We start from the raw sequence: 26663 nt of genomic DNA on the forward strand, positions 1-26663 counted from the left end.
TTTTATCCAATTTAAAATGGAAATGAGTATCAATAAAACATCATTCATGTAATCAATTATTAAGTTTGATTTATTCTGTGTGTTTTCTATGTGCCACAGATCTTTGTAGTGACAACAAAAAAAGTTTCATTGCACAAAATGTCATGGGAATTTGGAAGTTTTGGCAGCTTGGTAAGGAACTTTCGGAGCTTTTGGCACTTGGGAATATGTGGGACCTAGTTTGAGTTGGTGGGATAGGCACAACTGAAAGGGACCACTAAAACATCAGATTTAGAAGGTTTTCTTGCTTTGTTTCTGTTTCTTTTCTTTTTTAAAAACCATAATGGCTTATTTATTTATTTTTTAAACAAACAGATTTTTGAGCTCAATTCTGTGGTAAGGACATCAACAATTTTGGATTACACAGGGCATTGATTCAACTTGCCTTCAAAGGAATGCATTTCCCTTTTTTAGGTGCCAAATTTAGAGATAAAACATAGTTTATTATTAGCTGCTATATGATAGGTTTTTTTAAAAACACTTTAAACAATCCCCCTTGAACGTTTACAATTCAAAACACTGAAGCAGGGAAATGCTACTTTTGTGACAATTATACAGCTTTCCTGTTCATCCGGAAGCTGGCAGTTAGAGACCTCTCTTACCCTATTTTCTGTTAGTATATGAGGAACAATGGGAAAGAAAATGTCAATGCACTTTTACAGCATTTTGTAGATAATTTTTTTTAAGTGAGGCATCAAAGGTGATTATTGATCATTATTTTTACTATGACTTACGTTGCTTGTTATACTACTAGATAAACTATAGAAATTTAGAAATTAATGAACAAAAAATTAATTGAATCAGGTGGATATTTCTATTATGTTTCCTGTTACACTACCTTTTCATGAGTTAAGCTAGTCAAAGATTACTGCCAAATAGTGTGGGTGGGTATTTAAAATGTAAAACTTGCTTTCAAAATTTTTGATTCTGTTAGCATGAATCTAGCTGAGACTGGTAATTCTATTTCTGACCGAGTACCCAATATTTGTCCAAGAAAAAAATTTAAATCAGATTAGCAGTCATGAATTAGCACTGATTGGACACAGCTGACAGTAGGTAATTTTCTTTAACCATCACCCTAATTCTCTCTGGCACTAAGTTTTTTTCCCTGTTTCTAATTTCATAATTAAAAACCTAATGTCATACAAAATAAAGTTATCTTTTCAATCTGAAACTCTCCTTGCTCCAGAAGTGTGTGTTGAAATGGGCCTTTGAAGAACAGTAAGACTCACTTTCCCTTGTGTCAACCTTGATTTTATCATGAAATCTAGCTCCTCTTCTATTGAATTTTCACCTAAGAAAGAATGCTCAAATGAATCTCAATTTTGGTTAAAACTAAGCTTAATTAAGGGAATCGCTGGGAACTGAATGCCTCTAATGATTATATTCTTATGAGTGCATGAGAAATAGTGAAAATGATCAAATCAATCATTTTCCACAATTTGTGTTTTCCTTCTTTACATTTATCAGACTACAATAATATTCTTATTAGCGTTTTAAACTTCCTTTAACTATATCTTGAAATTATTTGGGTCAATTTTTGTTTAAGGTCCTAACCCTGCAATACTTACTTATACAAAACTCTCAAAGTCTCATGTTCCTGGAAGACAATTCTCATAAATATTTACTTTTTAAAAAACAAAAAATTGCCCTTAAATGTAAAGTCCCTTAAGTTTTAAAGTACCCTAAAAAAACCAAAAGATTTAGCATAAGGGTTCCACAAACCTATACTTGTCCAAATAAAAATGTGCCCTTTTGTAAGTTATACAGTATTAAATCTATATTTTTATTAAGAGCTCTTTTCTAAAGATATTTGATAACAATCTGAATTATAAAATTCTAGTTTGTGCTCTACATTGTGTGTACAAGCAAGAACAAAAAAATATCTTTGCCATGAGTCCCATTAATGGTGGAAGATATGATAAAAAAAAGCTAGTCTGCATTATGTTTTTGCTGAGCATTTACTCTTGATTATGTAAAAATAGAACATGCACATTTTGTTGGCCTAAGTGTCATGTTGCTAGTCCTGCAGCTCACTCCTGCCAATTCTGAAAATATGGTAGGCACTCTTGTTTGTTGGTTATATTTTTTTCCTCACACCCCCATTTACTCTATTTTGATTCTGAGTCTCTTTTTTCTGCTATTTTTTAAATTTGAGAATTTCACTTTATTAGATATTATACTAGAGCCTGGGGAGGTGTTTGTTCTCACTTTATGAGCAATGATCGTGCTAATCTTTCTCGAACAAATATTGTTTTTACTGCCTAAGAAAAGAAATCAATGGTTTTCTTCCAACAATTAAACAGTATACTAATTTTTTTTTAAATAGTTGACTCCTGACACTGAATATTCTGGCATCTCCATCTTTACCCTTCTTAGCTCACTAAGGCAAATGTCAGCTAAATCAAATCCGCAAAGTAGAAATCAAGTAATAACTGAAGCACAAGAGACAATATGCATTTGTAAGCAAACAGAGTATGCCTAAAGAACCTGGAAAAATATAGCAGAGCCTGTGAAAGCCACAAAAAAATATGCATACCATCACATTACACAATCAAACTTTCAAAAGTAAACACACACAGGTATGCTAAAATTCAAAAATAGTAAGGTAAATACTTACCTTTCTCTTATAAAATCTGCTAAATCTTTTGTCGACAGATGTCCATGTTTCATGTTATGATAGAGGACATCAAAGCCATTGTTCCTTTCCCCCTAAAGAATAAAAAGACTTTATAGTTTAATCAAAACTATGAAGCACAACTTATTAAAACAATTATAGAACAAAGTATTGTACCTATACATTGTAATAGTTGATTAACTTTCATCCTCCTTGAACAAGCTGGCTGTTCCTTATGCTTCAACTTCTGTCCACCAATTGCTTTCCTGATCTGCTCCAACCCAGCTTATTTCCTAACCACTCAATTTCCATTTAACCCAATAGAGAGACAAGGTAGGTGTCCTTCAGCTGTCCTTCAGAAGAGTTCCGTGTAGCTCGAAAGCTTGTCTCTTTCACCAACAGAAGTTGGTCTAATAAAAAAATATTACCTCATCCGCCTTGTATCTCTAGTATCATGGGACGAACACAGCTACAAAAACACTGCAAACAATTAACCCAGTAGTCACAAATGAACTCCTTGCCAAGTCATGGCCACTCTTTCATATGCACTTTTTCTATGCTATGTTGAAGACCCTCTTTTCCTTGGGTTTCTGAATTACTGTACCCCCCGCCATCCTAACCTCCCACACCTTGCAGGGTGCTCCTTCAGCACTGAATTCTTTCTCCCTGATCCTCCACCTCTGTTGTTGTTCCCAGAAAGTCTGTCCTTCATCCTCTCTTCTCTTTCTCTATACACACTCCCTGAATCACCTAATATACTCCCATGGTGTTCCTATCTTTGTGTTGATTACCTAAATGTCTCTCTCCAATCCAATCTCTCCCATTCTTTCCAGACTCATCTATCTTCCTGTCTTTCTGATTTTTCCTCCTGGATGTCTCACCACCACTTCTCAAAACAAACTTGTCAAACACTGAACTCTTTCCTTCTGCAGTACCTACCCTTCCCCTCTTCTCCATCACTGTTGACCACTCCACAGTCCTCTGTGAAAAGTCAGTTTGAGTGACCAATTCTTCTTTCCTCAAATTCAGGTCCATGCCAAATTTTGTCACTTCTCCCTCTATAATATTTGGTAAAATGGCTAAAACCATTAATCGCTCTCTTCCATCCCCTACAACCTCCCTTTGCCTATCATCAATTATATTTGCGATATTTAGATTGTAGAGCACTAAGTGGCATGGACAGTTATCTTCATAATGTACCAAGCGCACTTAAAAGGTGTTATATATAACTATTAAACAACGAAATATAATAGCAATCTGAACTGGACCACCTTCATTCATCTACCTCAGTGATATCGAGACCTCAGGAGCTAAATTAGCTATCAACATTACCCAAAAGAGCCACAGTAGTGTGAATTCATTTACTATAGTACTATATATATTTATATTTAAACACAGTGTGACGGGAAATATTTAATGTATATTATATTATTCTCACAGCAAAATGACTGACCAACTACAATTGATTAACAACATGGTAAAAGCATCTTGACTGGTTAATAACTTAGATGAGTTAATAATTAAATCACACTGTGTGATTAATATCACGTGCTGCAAAGAGCCGCAAGAGACACATTCAAGAGCCAATCTAAGTATATCTGATCTACCTCATAGTAATTTTGGGTTTTTTTGCTTTACTGGTTCCAAACAACATTAAGAGTATTAATCTTATTTTAATTTTCAGGTTACCATTCATCACAATGTTAAAAAAAAAAAGGTGAATATAAAGTTCAGCAAGTTGCAGATTGATTTAGCTGTAGTTATATGTCTGTACCAATTTAGTCTCTTTACAGGTATGTAAATGGACTGTCTTGCATATAGTTAAGCACAGTAAACTATAAATGGATTAACTTTTTTTTTAAAAATTTAACACTGGTGTAATGTTGCTGGTGCAGTTTCCTGGAGCTCATAGCTCAGAAAAAAGGAACAGAAAAATCTGATTAATAGAAAAATATAACTTGTTTGGCTAACAGATTTAAGTCTTTCCACTTTATTTGTGTAGCCTTTTTGTTTCAACTACTGGTCTAACTCGAAACCAGAAAAAGTGAAATGAGAAGTCTTGGCTCAATCAGCAGTTAAGGCCAATGTTACCAAACTCAATGCAAGAAAATTCTTAGTACTGCGTACAAAGGAACATAAGTCAGAAAATACCTTAAGATCAAAGAGTTCATAATCAGCAAATCCAGGTGATCAGAAGCCAGAACTGTATTTATTTACTCTACATAGGCTATTTGCAAATGCTAACCTTAGCCAGTTCAATACCTACTCCCCTTCCAAGTTATCACACTGCTTTGCTTTGTGTATCTAAAATGTAGACCAACGTAAAGCTAAACAGTACTTGCATACTCATTCAACAATAGGTGACTACTAAACTTACTACAATTTTTGCCTGACCTAGGAACTCCCATTCCTCTGCCCCCACACTATGGAGGCAATAAGGCATTAGAAACAATTCAGACAGAACTAAACTTACTATTTATATTTTCATGAGACAATTTAGTTTCCAAATTTGGCCACAATAACTCTTCAGAGAACAACAGAATCTACTATACATGTATTAAAGTAAACCATTAATTTTTGCAGAGGAAACATTTTTAAATGCTCCCTTTTTAAAATACTGTTCTATTTTCTTCACATTTATTTGGTCCCCACAAACTCCACAATTCACACACTAACATATTTCTAAATATCTTGAAACACACACCACTTTTGAACTTCTAAAATTGAAGGTATTCTCCTTAGATTTCATAATGTGGTGGTTCTCAACCTTTTCCATACCGGAAAACCTTAATTCTCTTCACATTTAACAATACAATTTCCAATTCCACTCAAATGCAGCCTGACAAATTCTAAGTACAAAATCATAAAGTAAGAAAAGTCATTCACGATCTTCTAACATAACAAAATGTAAAAATGAAGAGACTGAGTAAATGTATGTTAAGCTACATAATTGTTTAAATACATTTGCAAAAAATAAAGTGCATCTTCTTAGGTAAGAAAACTTACCAAATTTAGTGTAAAGGCTATATCTCAGAGGTGGGCAAACTATGGCCCGCGGGCCACATCCGGCCCACGGACCATCCTCCCTGGCCCTTGAGCTCCCGACCAGGGAGGCTAGCTCACAGCCTCAGCTCGCCGTGCCACCAGCACTCTGGGTGGCAGGGCTGCAAGCTCCTGCCGGACAGCAAGGCTGGGAGAGCCACCCGGTGTAGTGTATTACATTGCTCCCCGTAGGAATGTGCTACCTGACTGGCAGCCGTTAGTACACTGTAAGTAGCACATTCCTACGGGGGAGTAATTTAATACACTACAAGGCTGTGCCTCCCCAAACAGCCTGGCCCCTGCCCCCTATCCACCTCCTCCCACTTCCCACCCCCCTCAGAAACCCCGCCCCATCCAACCCTCCTGCTCCTTGTCCCCTGACCACCGCCTCCCGGGACCCCCCCGCCCCTAACCATCCCCCCCACTCCTTTTCCCCTGACTGCACCTACCCCATCCAAACCCCCACACCCTGACAGGTCCCCCGGGACTCCCACACCTATCCAACCACCCCTGTTCCCGACCACTCCCTGGAATCCCCTCCCCTTATCCAACCCCCACATTCCCCACCCCCTTACCATGCCGCTCAGCACACCAGGACTGACAGCCATAAGTAGTACACGGTAAGTAGCACATTCCTACGGGGAGCAATTTAATACACTACACCTGCCCTCCATACACTTTCAGAACCCTGATGTGGCCCTCAGGCCAAAAAGTTTGCCCAGCCCTGCTGTATCTGGTTGCAAATCAACATGTTTTAATGGTTATACCAACTACTGAAAATGAACCTCTCTTTAGGAAAATAACTAAAAAAATTTATCAGTGAATAAACCCACTTTCGATTTAACTCAAGCAGTCCTGTTAAGATCCCTTCTTAGTGTAGTTTCTTTGACTAGATGATAAAACGTTCATTAGTTCTTCCATGAATCTCTCAGCTGTGCAATGGGTAAATACAGTCTTATCAGTTAGTACATGGAGCACAGAAATAGCTAAAGTGTACTTTAATGAATGACACAAAGTCTCCTAATGGCTTAAAATGAAGCAGATACTACAGAAGGGACTGAATAGAGGAGGCTGATGCTGGATCTCTGTTAATATTATTTGCAGAAATAGAAAACTTTTTCCATTTGTGGTCATAGCAACTACAGATTGATTGTTACTGGAATTTAGTAAAATCTGTTGCATTCAAATCAAAACGAGACATTTCAAGGTCCCATGGTCCATGCTATCAAGAGTGTGGTTCCTGAAAGTAAATCCAACCATTCAAATGGGTCAGGAAATCTGTGATGACTTACAGACCATCATCTATCCGAAATAGTATTTGTCTCTCAGTAATTTCTGTCTTGCCCAAGCTGGGGCAGTCAAAATTATTCTGGCCTTGTCCAGTCTTATTTTCTTTATAATACTTTTAATGAGTACAGATGGGGAACACCACAGAGAAAATCTATTTCCCAGTAAATCAGAAACGCATCTGATATGGACAGAATCATAGAATTATAGGACTGGAAGAGATCTTAAGAGGTCATCAAGTCCAGTCCCCTGCACTCACGACAGGACTATTAACTAGAGTAGACCATTCCTGACAGGTGTTTGTCTAACCTGCTCTTAAAAATCTCCAATGACTGAGATTCCACAACCTCCCTAGGCAATTTATTCCAGTGCTTAACCACCCTGACAGTTAGGAAGTTTCTCCTAATGTTCAACCTAAACCTCCCTTGCTGCAATTTAAGCCCATTGCTTCTTGTCCTATCCTCAGATGTTAAGAACAATTTTTCTCCCTCCTCCTTGTAACAACCTTTTATGTCCCCTCTCAGTCTTCTCTTCTCCAAACTAAACAACCCCAATATTTTCAATCTTCCCTCATAGGCTATGTTTTCTAGACCTTTACTCATTTTTGTTGCTCTTCTCTGGACTTTCTCCAGTTTGTCCACATCTTTCCTGAAATGTGACGCCCTGAACTGGACACAATGCTCCAGTTAAGGCCTAATCAGCGCGGAGTAGAATGAAAGAATTACTTCTCGTGCCTTACTTACAAGACTTACAGAATGTCTGCTTCTGCTCTAAAACGAAATTTTGGACATTTTGAATTGCATTTCATTGCCAACAGACCGATCTGTGGATACTCCCAAACAGGGAATATCTCATTACTCCTGAGTTCTTCAAGTGACTATTTGTACTGCTGTCTTCTATTCCTGCTCAAAAGATCCACAGGCTGTTGACTTGCTCTATGGGATAAATGTCATGATGAATGCACCGGTTCCACTATTCCACAGCTTCCTTCCACAGCTGTCTAGAATGAGCTCCTCCTTGTTTGCTGACATAGAACATTGCCTCATTATCTGACCCACTTGTATCACTTTGTCTTGCCGATGAGGGAGAAAGAACTTGACAGAACACCAAACTGCTCTCAATTCTAATATGTTCATATGCAGATTCTTTTCCCAGGGGTTCCAATGTCCATGAATTACCAGGCTGTTTAAGTGAACTTTCAAGGATCTAGAATGGGTGGAAGACCCTCATCCTTCGAAATATGTGGAACAGAATCCCTTTCCCAATTTTTTTTTTTTTTTTGGGGGGGGGGGGGCTTCTTCTATAGCACCTACCTCCAATAGTGAGCAGACTTCTGTTCTTAACAGATACTGGAGATAGGGATCCCTGAAGGAAGGTTTGGGAGAAAGTGGATGTCAAATTGGATGGAGAAACCCCTCTGAATGACTTCCTGAATCCCTCTGTGTCTGTAATGACAGCACTCTCGAGAAGTTGAAAAAGTGGGAAAGTTGGCTTTCCAAAGGGAAGAGGGGAGCGAGGAGGTAGGTAAATGACTCATAGCTGGTTTGAGGCTCTCAAATCTCTCTGCTAAGACGGCGAGGACGTAGCCCAGAGGTGGGCAAACTATGGTCCGGAACCCTCCAGCCCGGCCCCTGAGCTCCTGGCCTGGGAGGCTAGCCCCCGTCCCCTCCCCCACTGTTCCCCCTCCCGCGCAGCCTCAGCTCACTGCGCCGCTGGCACAATACTCTGGGCAGGGGGGCTGTGTGCTCCTGGGGCAGCACAGCTGCAGAGCCCCGGCCTGACCCGGTGCTCTGTGCTGCACGGCAGTGGGGCTGTAGCGCCGCCAGCCACAGGTGCTCCAGACAGCACGGTAACAGGGCAGGGAGCGCTGGATAGAGAGCAGGGGAGTTCGAGGGGCTGGCCAGGGGGCAGAGAACAGGGGGGTTGAATGGGGGCAGAGGTCCTGGAAGGGCAGTCAGGAATGAGAGGAGGGGTTGGATAGAGCAGTGGGGAGCAGTCAGGGGACAGGGAGTGGTGGATGGGGCAGGAGTCCCAGGGGGGCCGTCAGAGGACAGGGAACAGGGAGGGTTGGATGGGGTAGGAGTCCTGGGGGGGCTGTCAGGCGATGAGAAGCAGGGTGGGGTCGAATAGGGGTCAGGCCGTGCCTGGCTAATCGGCCCTCCATACAATTTTGGAAACCCAATGTGATCCTCAGGCCAAAAAGTTTGCCTGCCCCTGACGTAGCCAGTTCCCCTTTTTGGGGAGACGTAAATTTTTCTTTTTGGCTGTTGCTGATTTAATCTTTTGGGAGCAAAACAGGTTGAAAAATAAGAAAATAGGCTGGCTGTGGGATCTGCAAGTAGAAATGCCGAATCTTCCAAGCGATTGAGAGATCTTGAGGGATTATAGCCATAGCTCTACTAACCTTTGGTTTTTGCATATCAGCTCTAGCACTAAAGGAATTCATCATCCTCAAATGGAAGGTATTCCACTTGGGTTCTTGCTTCAGGAGGCAGATCAGATGATCAGATCCGTGAATGGCACCTCAAGGTAATAGTTAAAGCTATCCTAAAAGCTGCATGCAAGGAGCCAAAGGAAGCTCTTAATGCATGTCTGGGCTGCTAATCAGTGCTCAGAAACAAAAGCTTTGACCAGTTTCTTTTGCTCCTCAGGTATGGATTTATCAAATATAGCCATCTTCTTCCACAGACAGTACTGGTATCTGGACACTAAAGCTTGCTAATTACTCTAATGCCCAGTAAAGCTGAAGAGAAGATCTTTCTTCCCTGGGCATCTAGCTTTTTAACTTCCTGTTCAATGGGGTGAAATGAGCCCATCCCTCCTCTTATTCTCTGGACAACAGCAGTGTCAGCTAGTGTGTTAGGACCAAGGTATATATGAAACAGGAAAAACCTTCAACTGGAAACTGGTAGATCCCACTGGCCTTTTTTGGAGATCACTTGTCCAGAGGAAGGATTCAGCCACATACTAGTAGAGTAGTAGTAGCAGCTGTACCATCAGTAGTATCACAACACCTATCAGACCTGGACCCGTGTACTAGGCACTGTACTACAACCAGCTCTGTTTGTACCCCCTTCTGTACAGGGAGAGTGATTTTACCCTTGGAAGGACACCCCAAAAAGTCAAATATGGAGTGAGATACCTCTTCCACTGACACTGATAGAATTTTCAACGTGGAGGCCATTCTCTCTACCAGCCCATGGAACTGAATCACATCTTCTCATGGAGGAGGTGGCAAAGGAAACCCAAAGGTTTTCATCAGATGAGGTTTGATCATCTGGCTCTAGATCCATCTTCTGGAGTCCAATAGGTCCCCTAAGGTCCTTCCTCTGACAATGTGTTCAGGGCTAATAACATGAGACAATTCTCTGGCAACTGGAGAGTCACACTGATCTGGTGCATGCAACATCCCTCAATCCGTTACAGTGGAAAGTTTCTTAAAAGTTTGTCTAGGGCAGTGATACTCAGACAGACTCCTGAGCCACAAGTGGCTCTTTAATGCGTCTCCTGTGGCTCTTTGCAACACATGATATTAAAACACTGTGATATAACCAATCAGGATGCTTTTATTATATTAACTAATAATAACCAATGATAAAATAATAATTCTTCGTCAGTTAGTTTGCTGTGAGAATAGTGTGTATGTATTTAAGGATTCAGACCTTCCAGTTTCTTTTAGCAATAGTTACCACCCTCTGCTATAACGTGGAGAAGCAGTGAAATCAGATGCTGATTTCCCATCTTCCCTCCCAATCCAACACCCACAGATATGGCTCTTTTGGGGTAGGAGGAGAGCTGTTTTTCACCTGGAACATCTCCAGGGAGGTTAGTTCCAATACTCCTCACATCATTTTGAAGGATTGCTTTGTGAATATCTCTGTAGTTAAAACTATCTGTTGAATGGGGATTGTGTCAGTCCTCCCCAACAAGACTGCAGCTTTGTGTGTGTGAACCCTTCCACACACAATCATCACTGGTTATTTAGGACTTCTGGTATTGCTTTCTTTTCCTCCCACAGGCATTGAAGATTTTCTCTTCAGCAGCTGGGCTTCAGATTGATACTTCTCTTCTGACATTGTCATAAAGGGGGTCCTTCTCAGATGTCAGGGGGGAGAGCAGGGCAAAGAGAAAATGGGGCTTCCAGTATCCATTAATATTTCTATTAAATAGGCCCATGTAAGGATATTATTTACCCAAACTATGCATACAAAAAAGTAAGGGTCACAGAAAGTGAAGGTAGCTAACCTTTAGATGATATTTCATTTCAATTTCCCTTCATCAGCAACTAAACAATGTTCTCATGAAAATGAAGTAGCCCTGTCAGCAACTCTTCAGCCTGAATTCAGTTTTTCTACAACCTGTACATAACAGGAAACGGATTACAGGAACTCCCTGTTTTGTTGAACTACCGTAATACATCTTGAAATTTCCAAGAAGAAATTCTCATGTTTTATATGTAGCAAATTTGAATGTAAAGCTTATGTTTGGTATAGTAGCCAGAATTAACTTGGCACATCTGCAGCAGTACTGATTTCCTACATTTTTAATCAAGTAGTACAAAGTACAAGGACTGTCTACTTTGCACACTGTCTGTTAGCATAAAACATAAATACAGACCTAGCTCCTAACATAAGTATGTGTAAAATGCATCACCTCTTAAGTTTATCCTGAATTTTCCTGCACTAGACAAGACAGATACTTCTGTCTTACAGTTAATGGGAAAAGCAGCTAACACCATTATTTTATCTGCAAAACTAGGCAGATGAGCTGCTAACAAACAGTAAATACGTGCAGATCCAAAGCAGCAGTCCTTTCTGTCCGTGATCAAACTTTAATTGTCTTTGATTATAGAAATTTAGAACACAGATTGTCTTATCCCATCAAGGACGGGAAAGGTAAACAAACATCTGACAAAAGTCAATTATACTATTTTATCTAAGCTTTATTAGCTAATTGGTACCTTCTGAGTTTGTGCAGGAGTACGCTTTGCCTAGAATCATCTATCCAAAATTCAAATAGCTCCACTCCCTGACAGTAATGTGAAAAAGGAATTATAAAAATACTCTGTTATGATACATAATTTAAATATGATTTGTTTAAGCCTAAAAAAAAACAACTTATTCTCTAGGAAACAAGCAAACAGACATTCAAAAACTACAGATGGAAAAAGTCCTCTGACTTAATAGGATTTTATTTTAATCCATAAAAAGTCGAGGTCTCTTAACTTTGAATTCGTATGAAATGAAAACTGGATAATTTCCTGTTTTCAAATCATCACTCATTTTAATTGATGTGCCTTTGTACCCACACTTTTTGAACAAGAAACCATTATAGAAACATTTTAATTAAGATATCTAAAGTTATAAATGAAACAGCAGCAATCATTTGGAGGTCACATACTACATTATAATGAATTCTGGTCCTTATTTTCTTGGTCAAAACTCCATTCATTACAAGAACTACAACCCCATGGAGATGTTGCAAGACCCCTGACATGCCGTCCTGAGTAGTGCCATGACCAAATATTTCCTTCTTTATCAACAATGAAACCGAAATTCTAGAATACTCATTCACATTCTCTCACATGTCAACCCTACAATGTATTTGAAAATGCAGTGCCTACATTACTGGTTATCTGTCAAGTTGTCTTTCTTGAATGTTTCAGTGGAATCTACTCTACAGGAGGCTACTGGTAATACTAAACAACTATGTACTGATTTTGAAAAGCTTTTCAAGCCAAAAGGTGAAACCTGCAGAAGCCCACAAGGTGAAGTTGACCAGTTGACCCAACAGATCAAATTCAGCATCCGTGACCACACTTCCAAACTTTCAGCTCCATAAGGCACATATTATACACCAATGACAGTGTAGTTGTAGCCATGTCAGTGGCTGGATATTAGAGAAACAAGGTGGATGAGGTAATATCTTTTATTGGACCAACTTCGGTTGGAGAGACAGGAAAGCTTTCAAGCCACATAGAAGAAGAGCTTGTCTCTCTCACCAACACAGGTTGGTTCAATAAAAAAATATTACTTAACTCCTCATCACACCTATGATGGTTAGTTCACTACTTTACAAACAAAATGGTAGCCTTCTGACAAATGTTAATTATTGTGTGTGCATGCAAAGGGTGAAAAAAATTAGAAACTAGAGCTGCTTCCATACACATGAGAAAAGGAACAACTAATTGTGTTCATATTAAAATTACTCTCTTCCACATTCACCACAAAACAAGACTAGGAATATTTGCCTCTTTTTGTTGGGGCTCTGGTCAACTCTAAAGAGCTCATTTTTAATATTAAGTGCAAAACTCTAGAATTAAGTGCAAAGATAAAGTCAGATCAAACAAACATAAAATCAGGTAATTCTAAGATTTACAATTGCCCCAGCACTGCTAACTCTGTCATATTCCAAAGTATGTATATTTTAAGTAATACTTTAACCGGATTATGACAAGGCTTACATTTAACAAGTAGAAGAGGAGCAGAAAACAACACATTTGTAGCAGAGATCTCCTTCCTGGAACAACTTTAACATGAGATTTACTGATTTTTGAATGCTTCTCTTCGGAACTTCAAATTGTGCATGCTCATGTCTGTATTTTCAAATATTCATAACTTATTTTAAAACCAATTCCTCCTCCACAAATTCAGTTAAATATGCTATTCATTAAGGTTTATTAATATATGAATGAACTAACTTATTTCACTCACACTCGCGTAAATCAGGTGACTCCCCTGAAATCAAGTGGTACAGTATTAGTGTAAAACTGGTGGAAGGAGAATCAGGCCTCAAAGTTTTAAAGTAAACTTAAAGGGGTTTTTTGTTTTAATTTGAGACACATTACGAACTCTTCTGACTGGAAGTATAGGTCCTTCTGGTAAATGATTTCCAAAAACACCAGAAACAAAGCATATTCTTGAAGATCACCATGCCTACGAGCTCCTTATCCTGTCAGCAGCCAGGCTGTTAAGGAAAGTCTCCTGGGATGGGATGGAGCAGTGCATCCCAGTCAGTATGAAGATTTGAGTCCAGATTCTCAACCTGATGGAACTGGCTTTGGCCATCTACAATGGCATTTAGAACCCTACCCAACTGGGCCAATACAGGACTGTTAGGATTATCAAACCTGTGTTGCTCCTGAGCTCCAAGACAACTGCAAGAGCCTACTTCTAAAGTGGATAGACATATCTTGCTACTGGAGCTTTTTCTCAGTGCTGTATGAAAACGAGTAGCTTTCTATTCCGGAACATTCACTGGAAGAACTGATTGAAAACTCCTAATCCTGCAACCACTCCTATATATGCAAGGCTTTCTGACCTTGAAGGGATCTAACGTTTTATACTGCTTACTGTTTTATATAAACAGTGGCCCAATAGTACTTCTCAACCACACCACCTTTTTGGGATAATAGTAATCTGAAAGAACTGAACGCATCCAGGACTACCCTCCCGTCCAAAACATTCTGTAATTGTTTTTCCTGAATACACCAAGTCCTTTGATGTGGAGCCTCTAAGCATAGGCTCCCTTTCCCTGATACCACATTTGTGGTTGCTACAGTTTGGACAAGAGAAATATGGAAGCCCATTCCTAAATGCTGATTGAGTTGATTGCCATCTGTCATCTGCATGGGATGTAAGAGCCCAAATTTCTTGCTTCCACTGGGATCTCAGGGTCAAATAAGGTTGCCTTGTACAGCGACGTGCCATAGGTTTTAAAAAATTAATTTGCGGACATCAGTAGCAACATTCATAGCATTGTTCTAATTGTCATTAGTTGTTTCTTGCATATCAGTCTGGCAGCAAAAATGTCCTTGATCCAGCGATTTGGCACAATCAAATTTTTGAATTGCTCCGCTTCAGCACCAATAGTGACTGCTCCAGCTCTGCTCTGACTGTGCGCCGACTCAAATTAATTTTTAACTAAATAAAAAAGTGCACACTGTAATTTTGAACACACATTTTTATTCAGACTTTTAAAACAATTTAAATATCAACAATGATACAAACTAGAATCATTCATAATTCATCCTGAAAAAATTATTGCAGCAATCAAGTCATCTTTCATAGCCTGCTGCAAATCATATAAAATTTACTTTAAAGCCGAAAACAGTCGTTCTACACTAGCTTGAGTTGTTGGCATGCTCAAAGCAATTCTACAGGCAGCCTGAATGCGGTGTGGGTAGCTGTGAATGGCCTCAAAAACAGACAACTTTTAGCCTACCAATAGGCTCCATCGCCTCACAATCTTCCCGAAAGTTTCTCTTTAATAATGCTTCATTACAATTATGAATCACAGAAACTCGTCTGCATCTTTCTTGTTTATCCAATTCCTTTTCGAAGGCGTCATCTTCTGAAGAATTGGTGCTTGAATTATCTCCATTTCCCTGTGATGGTTGAAGACGTCTCAAGGATGGATGCTCGAACAAGGTCAGAGTAGAGATGGAAGTTTGAGAACAGCCTGCTATTTCTGAAGGATGTGAACGTTCCGAAACCGCAAATTCGATTGTTGATGACCCCTTTTGTTGTGTTTCATTTTCTTCAACCTCTTTCGCTGAGTTCAAATGAAGAAATAGATTTTTTTTTTTGAGTCGTCGAGCAATATCAAGGAGCCCTTCCTTTGCCTTTGGTATTTCCCTTGAGGTAAGAAGAATCCAATACCGGGGGTCAACATAAACTCCAGCAAGGAAATTAATATTGTCAAAAAGCTTCTCTTCGCGTTTCTGCATGGAGGATAGAATTCCTTCTGCAATTTGTCCACCATTTTCTTGCAAGAATTTTGACAGTTTTCGCCATTCCTTCATTAAAACTACCAGGGTTACATCGACAGCTTGAAGATTCACGGTTGTTTGGTTTGGCTTTGCCAAGAGGTCTCGCAGGTTCTTCACTTCATCCCATTCAGCTTTTGTTAACTTGAGTTCTCTTGTTCCAGCAACAGTCACTTGTTCACAGTAAGATTGAAAAACGAGAAGCCAATCAATCATCGCAAATGTTGAACCCCAGCGAGTCACAGTACCCAATGACTGAGTTACCTCATGCAGATCAAGCAGAACACTTCGAATACTTGGGGTTTGTAGTTTGACAACGACTTGTCGAATTTTTGCCAGAAATTTCTTGGCATGTTCTTTGTTCTCAGTCCATTCCAGATTGCCAACTGAAGAGTGTGAATACCACACCTCATCAGTTGGACTTTTGAGTTGTCCTCATGAAGCCTATGTTGGAAGTATGAGGCTAGAGTCATTAACCCATTGCGCAGCAGCATCCATGTTGAGTTTGATTTCATCCATTCCTTTAGTTCCTTCATCAGGCAAAAATAGCTTCAGTTCTGTCCACATCCCTGTTCTCAGAGGTAGAAATGGTTTCATTGTCCTCGCTGAAATTTTTGACGGCACACGTCACATTTGCTGCATTGTCAACGCAGATGCTCAGCACTTGCATTTCACTGATCCCCAATTTTTCTAGAATAGCTTTTACTTGACTTCTCACGTATGAAGAATTGTAACGCCCTTCAGCGTCAATTATGTCCAAGGTTTTTACCACAGCTTTATCTTTTCCTTCTTCGTAGTACTGAGCATTGTTTGCAAGGAAATCTGTTTCCACGGGTTGCCACATCCATTTTCAGGTAGCACAAAATTTTTGCTCCAAAGCTTTCTTGAGCTCTTCGCGACCAGACTCAGCTGTGCTGACAACTAAATGATGAACCGCATCGTGCCCCGTCAAAACGCCAAGCTGCCGACCCATTTCACCTGCAATTTTTTGGAATCCTTTGTTTTTTAGCCTGAAAGTAGTGAGCAGTGTTGAACTCAAGCAAACTATTTCCATCAGCCCTTCACGGAAAGTATTGGCATCCCTGGTGACCGTAACCTTTGAGGACTTCAAACATGAGTCAAGTTTTGTTTGCTCAGTTTTGGGTTTCTTTTCAGATGAAGCTCTGCAAAAAAATCTTTTCTCCGGGAGTTTTCAAAGCGCCAGATGAACATCATTTAGCTTTCTGTTTTGCCTCATCTTCCTGGTCCTTTTTTGTAACCAGAGCCCCGCATAGTTTTCAGGATGATTACGTTTTACATGCCGCCAAAGGTTGAAACTTTTCACAGCACTTGCTTCACTTGTCTTGAAGCTACATGGTTTGAGCTCGCCATTCATTTCCCTTTCCACCTTGCACGTTGCTGATTACTTCTTTGCTTTTCCCAAAAACCCAAACTTGGGCTTTTCAAATTCAAAAGTAAAAATGTCGTTGAGATCCTTTTCTGTAGATCGGCTATCACTCATGGGGGGCAGATTTGATTTTTTTTGTGGAAGTCATGGCCAAATCTTCTTGTGCTGCTACCGCATCCAAATCTTTCTTGTTATGATCTTCGAAAAGCAATGAACAAAAACATTACTTTTTTTTATAATGTACCCGCTTGTGATATCTTAACTACTTAATGTACTTCGAATTTATTTTGGATTTTCTGGACAAAAGTGATTGCATTTTCTTTTTACATAAAATTACTATTAAAGTATATTTTAATATTTTAACATCTTTCTTGCAGTTTTAATGAAGTAAGAAGTATTTAATATACATAATTAAGTTAGTTTGTCTTATGAAATTTTGCAATAAAAATATTCAAAATATTTTCCAAGATTTTAATTAATATCTCAAAAACGCTTTAATATAGATATATCATGAAATTTGGTATGTGTCATAGCTTTAGTACGTGCTATCACTGTTCTACAACATTAATTGTTGGGAAATAACGAGGCTACACGTTACAAGGTTAAAATAAACTTTAATGGGAAAGCGGATTCAAATTGCAATCAGAGTCCTTTTAGTAAAGAGAGCATATTTTTGGAAATATGTTTTTCCTTCATCAGCCTGAATAGATTATACAACAGGTTCTCTCTTGTATTATCTATTCAGGCTGATGAAGCAAAAATATATTTCCGAAAATTTGCTCTCTTTACTAAAAGGACTGTGCTTGCAATTTGAATCTGCTTTCCCGTTAAAGTTTATTTCCAAAGTTCTATCACACAACACCATTCAAATAAAATTATTTAAACTACAGGTGTCGTGAAGTGGGGGGACTGAGCCAATTTTATTTAATATTTTTTAAATCTTCGACTATTTAACAGATACGACCCTGGAATATGATTTAATGCTAAAACATGCATTAAAATGGCACTCTTAATTTATTTTGTACAATTAACAGTTTCCGAGAAAACTCTTTAAAAATTTTAATCTGCTTAGATACTTAGAATGATACAAACAATTTTACTTATTTTTCAACTTTGGAACCATAAATTTTAAACGTAATAATAAATAATAACCAAAAATTAACAACTTATTATCGAACATAATATTACCGCTCGTAGCCAGGCGCAGTTGACAACAAGCCTTCCTTGAAATATGAAATAAAAATTACCATAGTTCGGGACGCCTATGGTTTAAATAATTTTGGATAATGTAATATGGTAGCACATACTAACGCTAAGACACAGACATAATTACTTTATATTAAAGCGTTTTTGAGGTATTAATCAGAAATTAACTTTTCATCACCTTGAAGGGACTGTAGCTCCCTTAAGAAGAATTTAGGACACGTGTTCACGAAACTTTTTTCTTAAAATGACCTAAGGATTCACCCCCAAAGATGTGTTGGACATTTTCCAATCATCTGGATATATCACAAAAATCACTCCTAATTTATGCAAAAATGTTTACTGTATATTTATATATCTGCTGCCCGCAACTTTTTCAGTAAATTTAAAATTACAAACAACGCTACCGAACACTATTAAACAGATCACATAAAATAAGTCTGCCAGAGTGATACGGGAGCATGTACAAATGAAATGGTAACAGGAGCCCATGTGAGACATGAGCTTAAGCGGTTAATATCTTTTGCGATATCTTAATATATCAATAAACAAACATTTTTTTTTGCAATATACCCGTTTGTGATATGTTAAATGTTGCGTCTTGCGTCACACTTTTCCGTAATCACAGCACTCAGTGTGTCTCGTTGATCAACCCTTACAAAAGAAGTATCAACACATACTAATCTAACTAATCTATGCAAGTACGTAATTGCCTAACCTTGGCGCAAGGGTGGGTGCAGTCTGCAGTGTTGCCGGATGTCTGATAATTATCTGATTCTTTAATAAAACCTATCTCCAAAAAACTTTGTAATTTTGTATCTATTTATTAAATCTTGATTTCGGCCAAAATGAGAATAACTGTGACATATTACGTAAAGTGGTAAAGTAAATATTAATATCAATTGTTATACAATCTGAAACTTTTTGGCACCTTTAGGACTTTCTTGCTAAATATCATTCATTTTGGATTGAAAATGAAAAAAAACAAACTGGAGCAGTCAAGATTTTCTGTGCTCCGGCTCCGCTCCAACTCCAGGCAAAAACCTGCAGTTCCACTGCTCCGCACTCCAGCTCTGGGCTCCGCTCCAAAGCTCTGCTTTGATCATATCCTGGGACAGGAAGGTTTTGCATTGAGAGCAGTGTTTAGTAGGCTCATATATGCTCCAATTGTGCACTGAGAAAAAGTTGGTCCTTTAAGTACACCTCTACCCTGATAGAACGCGGTCCTCGGGAGACAAAAAATCTCACTGCGTTATAGGTGAGACCGCATTATAGCGAACATGCTTTGCCCTCCCCCCCATTCCTTGTTCCCTGACCGCCCCCTCCAGAGACCCCCGTTCCTAATCACCCTCAGGATCCCCACCCCATACCCAACCCCCCTGCTACCTGTCCCCTGACTGCTCCGACCCCTATCCACACCACCCGCCCCCTTACAGGCACTCACCAGCAGCAGCGGGAAGTGGAGCAACACGGCCCCAGCCCACTCCGCCACCTCCCAGCCGCGGCGCTCCGCTTCCCACCGCTGGTGAGTGCGGGGAGGTTGGGAAAGGACTCACTCTAAAAGAGGCAAAGATACACTTGCTCCCAGAGTGATCTTTGACATTTTCATGGACCAGATACGGATTCAGGATGAGTCAGTACCCTCATCTTTTGTTCATCAGGAAGTATCTGGAATAAAATTATTGTCATGCTGTCTGGAGTGGCTCACCACTGTGAGTGCCCATCTCAGGGCAGACTTTCAGAAAACAGGGGCAGACACCCCAAACTGCTGGTATATTCTATAATTAGATTTCACCAAGCCAGTAACAAATGTGAACTCGTGAATCATTATACCAGTCTTGCCATGGAGTCACAGACAGTCCCCTTAGCCTCTCCAGTCTATCCTGAAACCCAGACAAATAACCTTGTGATAAAAGGTTATTAAAACCAAAACACACATCAGTTTTCTCCCAGTCCCGAGAGACCTATCACTCACCCCAGATCAATTGGTACTCCAGACCTTACACAAAATGCAACGCTGGCAGCCAATTCTATAGTAAACTAAGTATAGCTTATTAGCTACAAAAAAAAGAAAAGAAAGTTATTGAGAGGTGAAAGCAGGTAAAATATAACAACCGGTAAATCAGAGTTTGTAACTCCAAATGGTGGCAGTGATGTAATAGACTGCCAGTTTCCCAAAAGTCTTTCAGGGCTGCTCAGAATAACTATGGGGACCTGTAGCCTCGTGTTCAGTTATTCTCCCCTTTTAGAATCCAAACAGTCCAGAGATAGAGTATCTGTCTTTGAATCCATATTTATATCTTCTTCTCACAGAAAACAAACTAACCGTCTCTTTAACCATGTGGGATTTTCTTTTCCTTGACCTCAAATATCACACACAATGATCAGTTGCTTTGAAAGCAGTATTTTCTGTTAAAGTCCTTAAGTCCTTCATTAGCATTTCACAAGATTTCTTTGATGGGCAATTTAGTTACAGGGTTTTACACAAATGTAAATGTTTGCTGCTACACTGTAACAGGAATAGATAAGTGAGAACAATACAAGTAATGACCCACTAGTTTTTAAGGACGTTTAAACATCTAGATATGCACTTACTTTGATCCATCCTAATAGCAAGTAAATCAGCCTGAACATACTCTTACATCTAACATTCACTTTTGATCTAGACTAACAGACAAGTGAACTGGCCTAGGACCATGATCCGATCTGGTTTGCCAGCATCACAACCCTCTTTTCTTCTTATCCACTGACATCGTTTGATGGCTCTTCGCAGCGTGGATTTGATTTAAATCAAATTTAAGGAAGACTCGATTTAATCATGGATTTCTACATAAAAGTGCATTCTTGTTGGTTGTTATAACCTTAATACACATTCTTCACAACTCAGAGATAGATGTAGGTTTCATTTTTAGAAGGTACATACTATACATTTTTAAACAGTGATTTATTTTGAAAACTTTTCAGATTAGTTTCACAGCTATATCAAAAAATGAATGATTGTTTGGTTATTTCATTTACCAAAGGTAACTGAAGCAGATATTTATGCAACCATTGGGAGGTGAACTATCTCCAATTCAACAGGCTAATCATTAATATTTGGAGGATTTTTTTGCCATGTTGTATTAGGAGGAGAACATCACCAGACAGACATTTAAATTGTTTTAGTTAACTAAAACAACAACACTATGTATTATGGATTTTTTTCTTCAACAGCAAACATATAATACTTTAACAAAACAAGCATATGTCCCTCGCTTCTCACATTTATCTCCAGACTTCTTCTCCCTGTCCAGATCTATTCCGCGCCCAACAATCTTCTATTCATTGAACTTTTTGGAACTTTGCACTTTTAGAGAGAGGTAAGGGATTGACTCTGTGTACACAAATTTGCAAAGGGACAATAGGATTGAGGTCTGTTATTTCTCACCTCTATATATTTATTTATTTTAAAACATTTTTGCTATTAACAAGCATGTTATCCCTGGAGACACAAATCCACAGTTTGAGAACTGCAAAACTAAGCAGCTCTGATCGTATCTTCTAGACTGAGTGCTGAGTCCCATTGGGTAGTGTGGCACGGTCAGGCCAGATGGCTGCGGGAGAGTGATAGAAGGCAGATATGTTAGCCCCAGGTTAAGTAGGTCCCTTTTCCCTGGGTAAGGTAACAGGGAAGGTTCCAGAACAATCAGGAACTTTCTGGAAACAATTAAGACAGACAGGCTGATTAGAACACCTGCAGCCAATCAAGAAGCTGCTAGAATCAATTAAGGCAGGCTAATCAGGACACCTGGGTTTAAAAAGGAGCTCACTTCAGTTTGTGGTGCACGTGTGAGGAGCTGGGAGCAAGAGGCACTAGGAGCTGAGAGTGAGAACGCGGACTGTTGGAGGACTGAGGAGTATAAGCATTATCAGACACCAGGAGGAAGGTCCTATGGTGAGGATAAAGAAGGGGTTGGGAAGAGGCCATGGGGAAGTAGCTCAGGGAGTTGTAGCTGTTGCACAGCTGTTCTAGGAGGCACTCTCGACAGCTGCATTCCACAGGGCCCTGAGCTGGAACCCGGAGTAGAGGGCGGGCCCGGCTTCCCCCCAAACCTCCCAACTCCTAGTCAGACACAGGAGAAGTTGACCTGGACCGTGGGTTCACAAAAACAGCCAAACTGAGGTCTGCCGTAAATCTCCGAGGCGAGCAAATCCGCCAATAAGTGCAAGACCCACCAAGGTAGAGGAGGAACTTTGTCACAGTAGATAGAAACCTAAATAATCTATACAGCACCCTGTGGAACCCCATAAGAGTGGGTCCCTAATTCATGAACTATTGGAACTCATTTACAAAACTTTTCTTAAACATTACATGACTATAGTGTCTCATACTATAGAAATTAGAATGTATAATTCCTATTCCATGATGAGATACATTATAGCTCAAACATATCTTAATTAAAACTATCTTTAGATAGGTTTGTTCCTCAAAAAGCATTTTATCAAAAAAATCCCATTTAAATAAAAAAAATCCTATTTTTTTTTAATTTAAAAAACAATTCATCGATTTTTATCCAACCTGGCTCTTTGTCAGGAGCAACTGGATTTCCTGCAGCACGAAGTCTTAACACCAAGGAATAGGAATGGGGAAAAGGGTGTAATGTGAAAAGTTTTGAAAACATAAACCAAAACCCAACCCTTGATCTTGTAGCCTCAAAACAAACACTCAGGACTCAGTGACCTAGGGCCATAGAATAAAAGGTCTGACGGAAAGATCCTGACAGAGTGATGGTTAGTGGCAAACCAGCAAAACTTTTTGAAGCCTTTCAAAACCCTTTGGACTTTGGTGTTTATTGAAAGAGAATTTAGGACCTGTCAGTTCGTGGTGGCATTGAGGCTAAACACCCAGTGCATGGAGTTGCTGATCTCTATTAAAAACAGTCACTGGCTCAGGAGGCCTCGGAGCTGCTGCGGTCTGAATGGTGAGTGTCTGAGTGCCTTTCCTAAAGAGACAGTGCACTGTTTGAGATTTCCTCAGCAGCCAGCTCACACCTGTCTCTCCCCCGCCCCCCAACTCCTCCTGCACCCCATCTCTGCAGAGCGGGGGAGGGGAGACAAAAGGGCTCAGGAGAGCTTTCATTGACTGTTTTAAAGAGACAGCGCATGGCTTTCCCCAGCAGCCAGCACACACACAGAGTCTCTCTCTCTCTCACACACACACACAGTTTGTGTGTCTCACTCACCTCCCAACACATATTTGTATTGTTGTTACTTTTGGGTACTTCCTGCAACGCACATATATTCTCTGTAATTTTATTCTTTCAAAGTGTTACTTTAGTGTTTTGACTGGTCTATGCATTTCATAATTTTTATTTCTCTTACACTTAAATTCTTTGAGTAGTGAGTTCTAAAATGCCTAACCTGTCCTGGCTGGAGTAATTATCCCTATGGTAACTTTTTTTTAAAAAAAAATTATATCTAGGTTTTTTGTTTCTACTGGTAGAGCATATTGGCACATACCTCGGTGCACATAAAATTTATTCCGTACATGGATGGAAAAAACTAGAACATTGGGAGCAACCATAAGATATGGTGAGGAAGATTTCTTCACCTTTAATTTAGGGTGTGTACTTTCTCTTCGTGACTCAATTTTGGCAATTTGGGGGTTGTGTTGGATCAGATTCCTCAGCTGCTGTGAAACTATTCTAATAGCAGCAATGTCTGGGAACTTAGTATGCAACAGTGAATGTTTCTCTCTCTGGTGATTCAGCCAGTACTTTTTCCTTGTGCTTCATGAAGTAATCTACCCTTGGAACTGCTGGCAGATGGCTAAATGTTTGCAGCAGTTAGCTACCTTACAAGACTTCGGCTGAAGGGTCTTCTTAGAAATTACATTAGATGTCATTGCAGTAGACGAAAAGATTAACGGCCTAATCCTACAAGAATTCTCATTAATTCCAATGCAAGCTCTGTATGCAGAAAAGTTGTAGCACCTGGACATGAACAAGTCTGAGATAGATGCATGGATATAAAATGAATCACCAATGATTTCCAAACTGATTAAATTGCAATGTATCTATATTTCCTACAGTTTTAATTGGATAACATGCTCTTCACCCCTTGTCCTGAACAGCTGGATAAGACTGCTGTACATACTTAAATAGCTGCCACATTTCACAGGTGATTTCATTGCAATGGTGTATGTGACATGATGCCTGTATTTGCAGAAAGTTTTGAGATCCCCTGAAAAAAGGATATCCTGCTATATATATTTTTAAATGTTAGTTATCAGTGGCTGCCATTCAAGCATATTGTCTCTGCAGTGCCATTGAAAATTCTGACACCCAAAATTCCCTCTTCCATTTCCAAGAATCCTAAGGAGGACTCCACTCCCACACCAGCATCAACTTCCCTGACTCCATGATCAGCTTCAACAATGGAATGCTACACATGACCATACACAAGAAACCCATAGATCACCACACTTACCTTTATGGATCCAGTAACCACCCCAAATACAACCAGGCTTACAGATACCACAGAGTATACTCTGAAAAGAAAATCCAGGATATACATCTTAACATACTTTAAAAAGTCTTCACCAAATAAGGACACTCCATAGAAGTAGATCACATCATGGAATGCGCCACCCAAATATCCCAGGGGAACCTGCTTCAATACAGGGTGGGAAGCATCAGGCACACAGTTCTAGTTGTCACATACCTCCCCACACTGGAAAATATAAAGAGCATCATCAAGCAATTACAACCTATATCCAATAGGAACCACATCCTGAGAGAAATCTTTCCCCAACCCCCTCTTCTGGCCTTCAAACAATGCCCCCACCTAACCAAGCTCATCATCACAAACAAGCTCCACACAGATGAGGGCACACCAACTCAAAGCAACACCAGATCCTGTCATAACAGATGCAAAACCTGCAAACACATCTCTATTGCCATGATGATCAATAGGCTCCATAACACACCTTTCAAGATCCATGGGTACTACACATACCTAAGAGAACATTTGGTATACCTCGTCCAGTGTGCTAAATGACCTAACAACAACTATGTGGGTGAAACAAGGCAATCACCACGCTCCCAAATGAACTTACTCAGAAAAGACAAAAATACCCATGAGGAAACACTTTTCACAAAATGATCACTCCACATCTGACCTCTCAATCCTGCAGAACACCTTCAAAAGACAAGCCTTGGAGCTTAAATTCGTAACTTTGCTAGACACTAAAAATCATGAACTCAGTAAAAAACATTGGATTTATGGCTCATTACAACAATCTGTAATCTACTAACCCTCCTTTGTCCTAGACTGCAGAGGTGTTAACTGCCCACTTCACACTGAATGGTCTCTTACAATGTCATAACTCCTTATGCTTAGTAATCTGTTCCATCTTGAAGTTAGCTGTGACACTCAGAGTACCTTTCCCAGACCTCAAGAAGATCTCTATATAAACTCAAAAGCTTTTCTGTTTCACCAGCTGATGTTGGTCCAATAAAAAGATTATCTCACCCACCTTCTCTCCATACAAATGAGGAAGGACAATGAGGGCTGTACATCTGTGGAAAAATATAGTCAAAGAACAAGTAATATTTTTTTTCACCTTTGAGAAATTTCTCAGCAACCCTGAAGAAGCAAGAAAAATGCTTAACCAGTCATATCCTCGCCCCCCTCCCCCCCCCCCCCGATAACCTCATCGACACCCCATTCAGGGGGCACGCCTGACAGTTTGAAAACCAGCAGTTTGGTCCAAGTGTTCTCCAACTACAAATTTTGAGTCAACATTTAAAAAAAAGAGATCCTTTTATGGCCCATGATCCCTTCCCAACATTTCAGTCTCTGCTTGTCTGCACTTGAAATATTTTATTCTGCAGATGACAGTCCGAGAACCACAATTCTAGTCAAATTAATACCACATGGAATATGTACCAGTTATTTAAGTACTGAAAAACACTTATTCACTGAACATATTCTTTTTTCTTCCTCAGCTCCTAAACTTCAGCTACTCAGTACCTAGCTTCTTCATGAAACATTTTAATAAGTTTGGATGGAGTTTCCAATGGGCCTCTTCTAGAAAAGTAGCAAGACAACATCCAGTCATTATTTAGAGTAAGGGAGCAATTGTTTCTCTACTGCATCAGTATCAAAACACATTAAGTGACAAATTACAATTTATTTTTACAATGGGAATACTTTTCATAAGCATTTTATTTCACCGATATCTCTGCTTTAAGTCAGCATACATTGTATATAACAGTAGGTACCCATTGTTCTGTGACAACATCCTAATTAGGAGTGTTGAGAATGTCCAGTCAAGTGAT

The 26663-nt window shown here is 39.5% G+C and overlaps 1 protein-coding gene across 6 annotated transcripts in view; it reads right to left on the bottom strand.

The window, feature by feature from the left end:
• FCHO2 (FCH and mu domain containing endocytic adaptor 2) overlaps positions 1-26663 on the bottom strand; it is a 230456-nt gene that overhangs the window by 199748 nt on the left and 4045 nt on the right. For 5 of the 6 annotated variants that reach the window (XM_037903050.2, XM_037903047.2, XM_037903046.2 and 2 more), the window contains exon 2: positions 2660-2751. In XM_037903050.2, coding sequence (XP_037758978.1) covers positions 2660-2751 — 92 coding nt within the window. Of the gene's footprint in view, positions 1-2659; positions 2752-11230; positions 11264-26663 lie in introns of those variants that run through there. The other variant, XM_037903044.1, reaches the window with a different exon arrangement.

Source organism: Chelonia mydas, chromosome 5 (assembly GCF_015237465.2).
Source record: "Chelonia mydas isolate rCheMyd1 chromosome 5, rCheMyd1.pri.v2, whole genome shotgun sequence".
Lineage (NCBI taxonomy): Eukaryota > Metazoa > Chordata > Testudines > Cheloniidae > Chelonia > Chelonia mydas.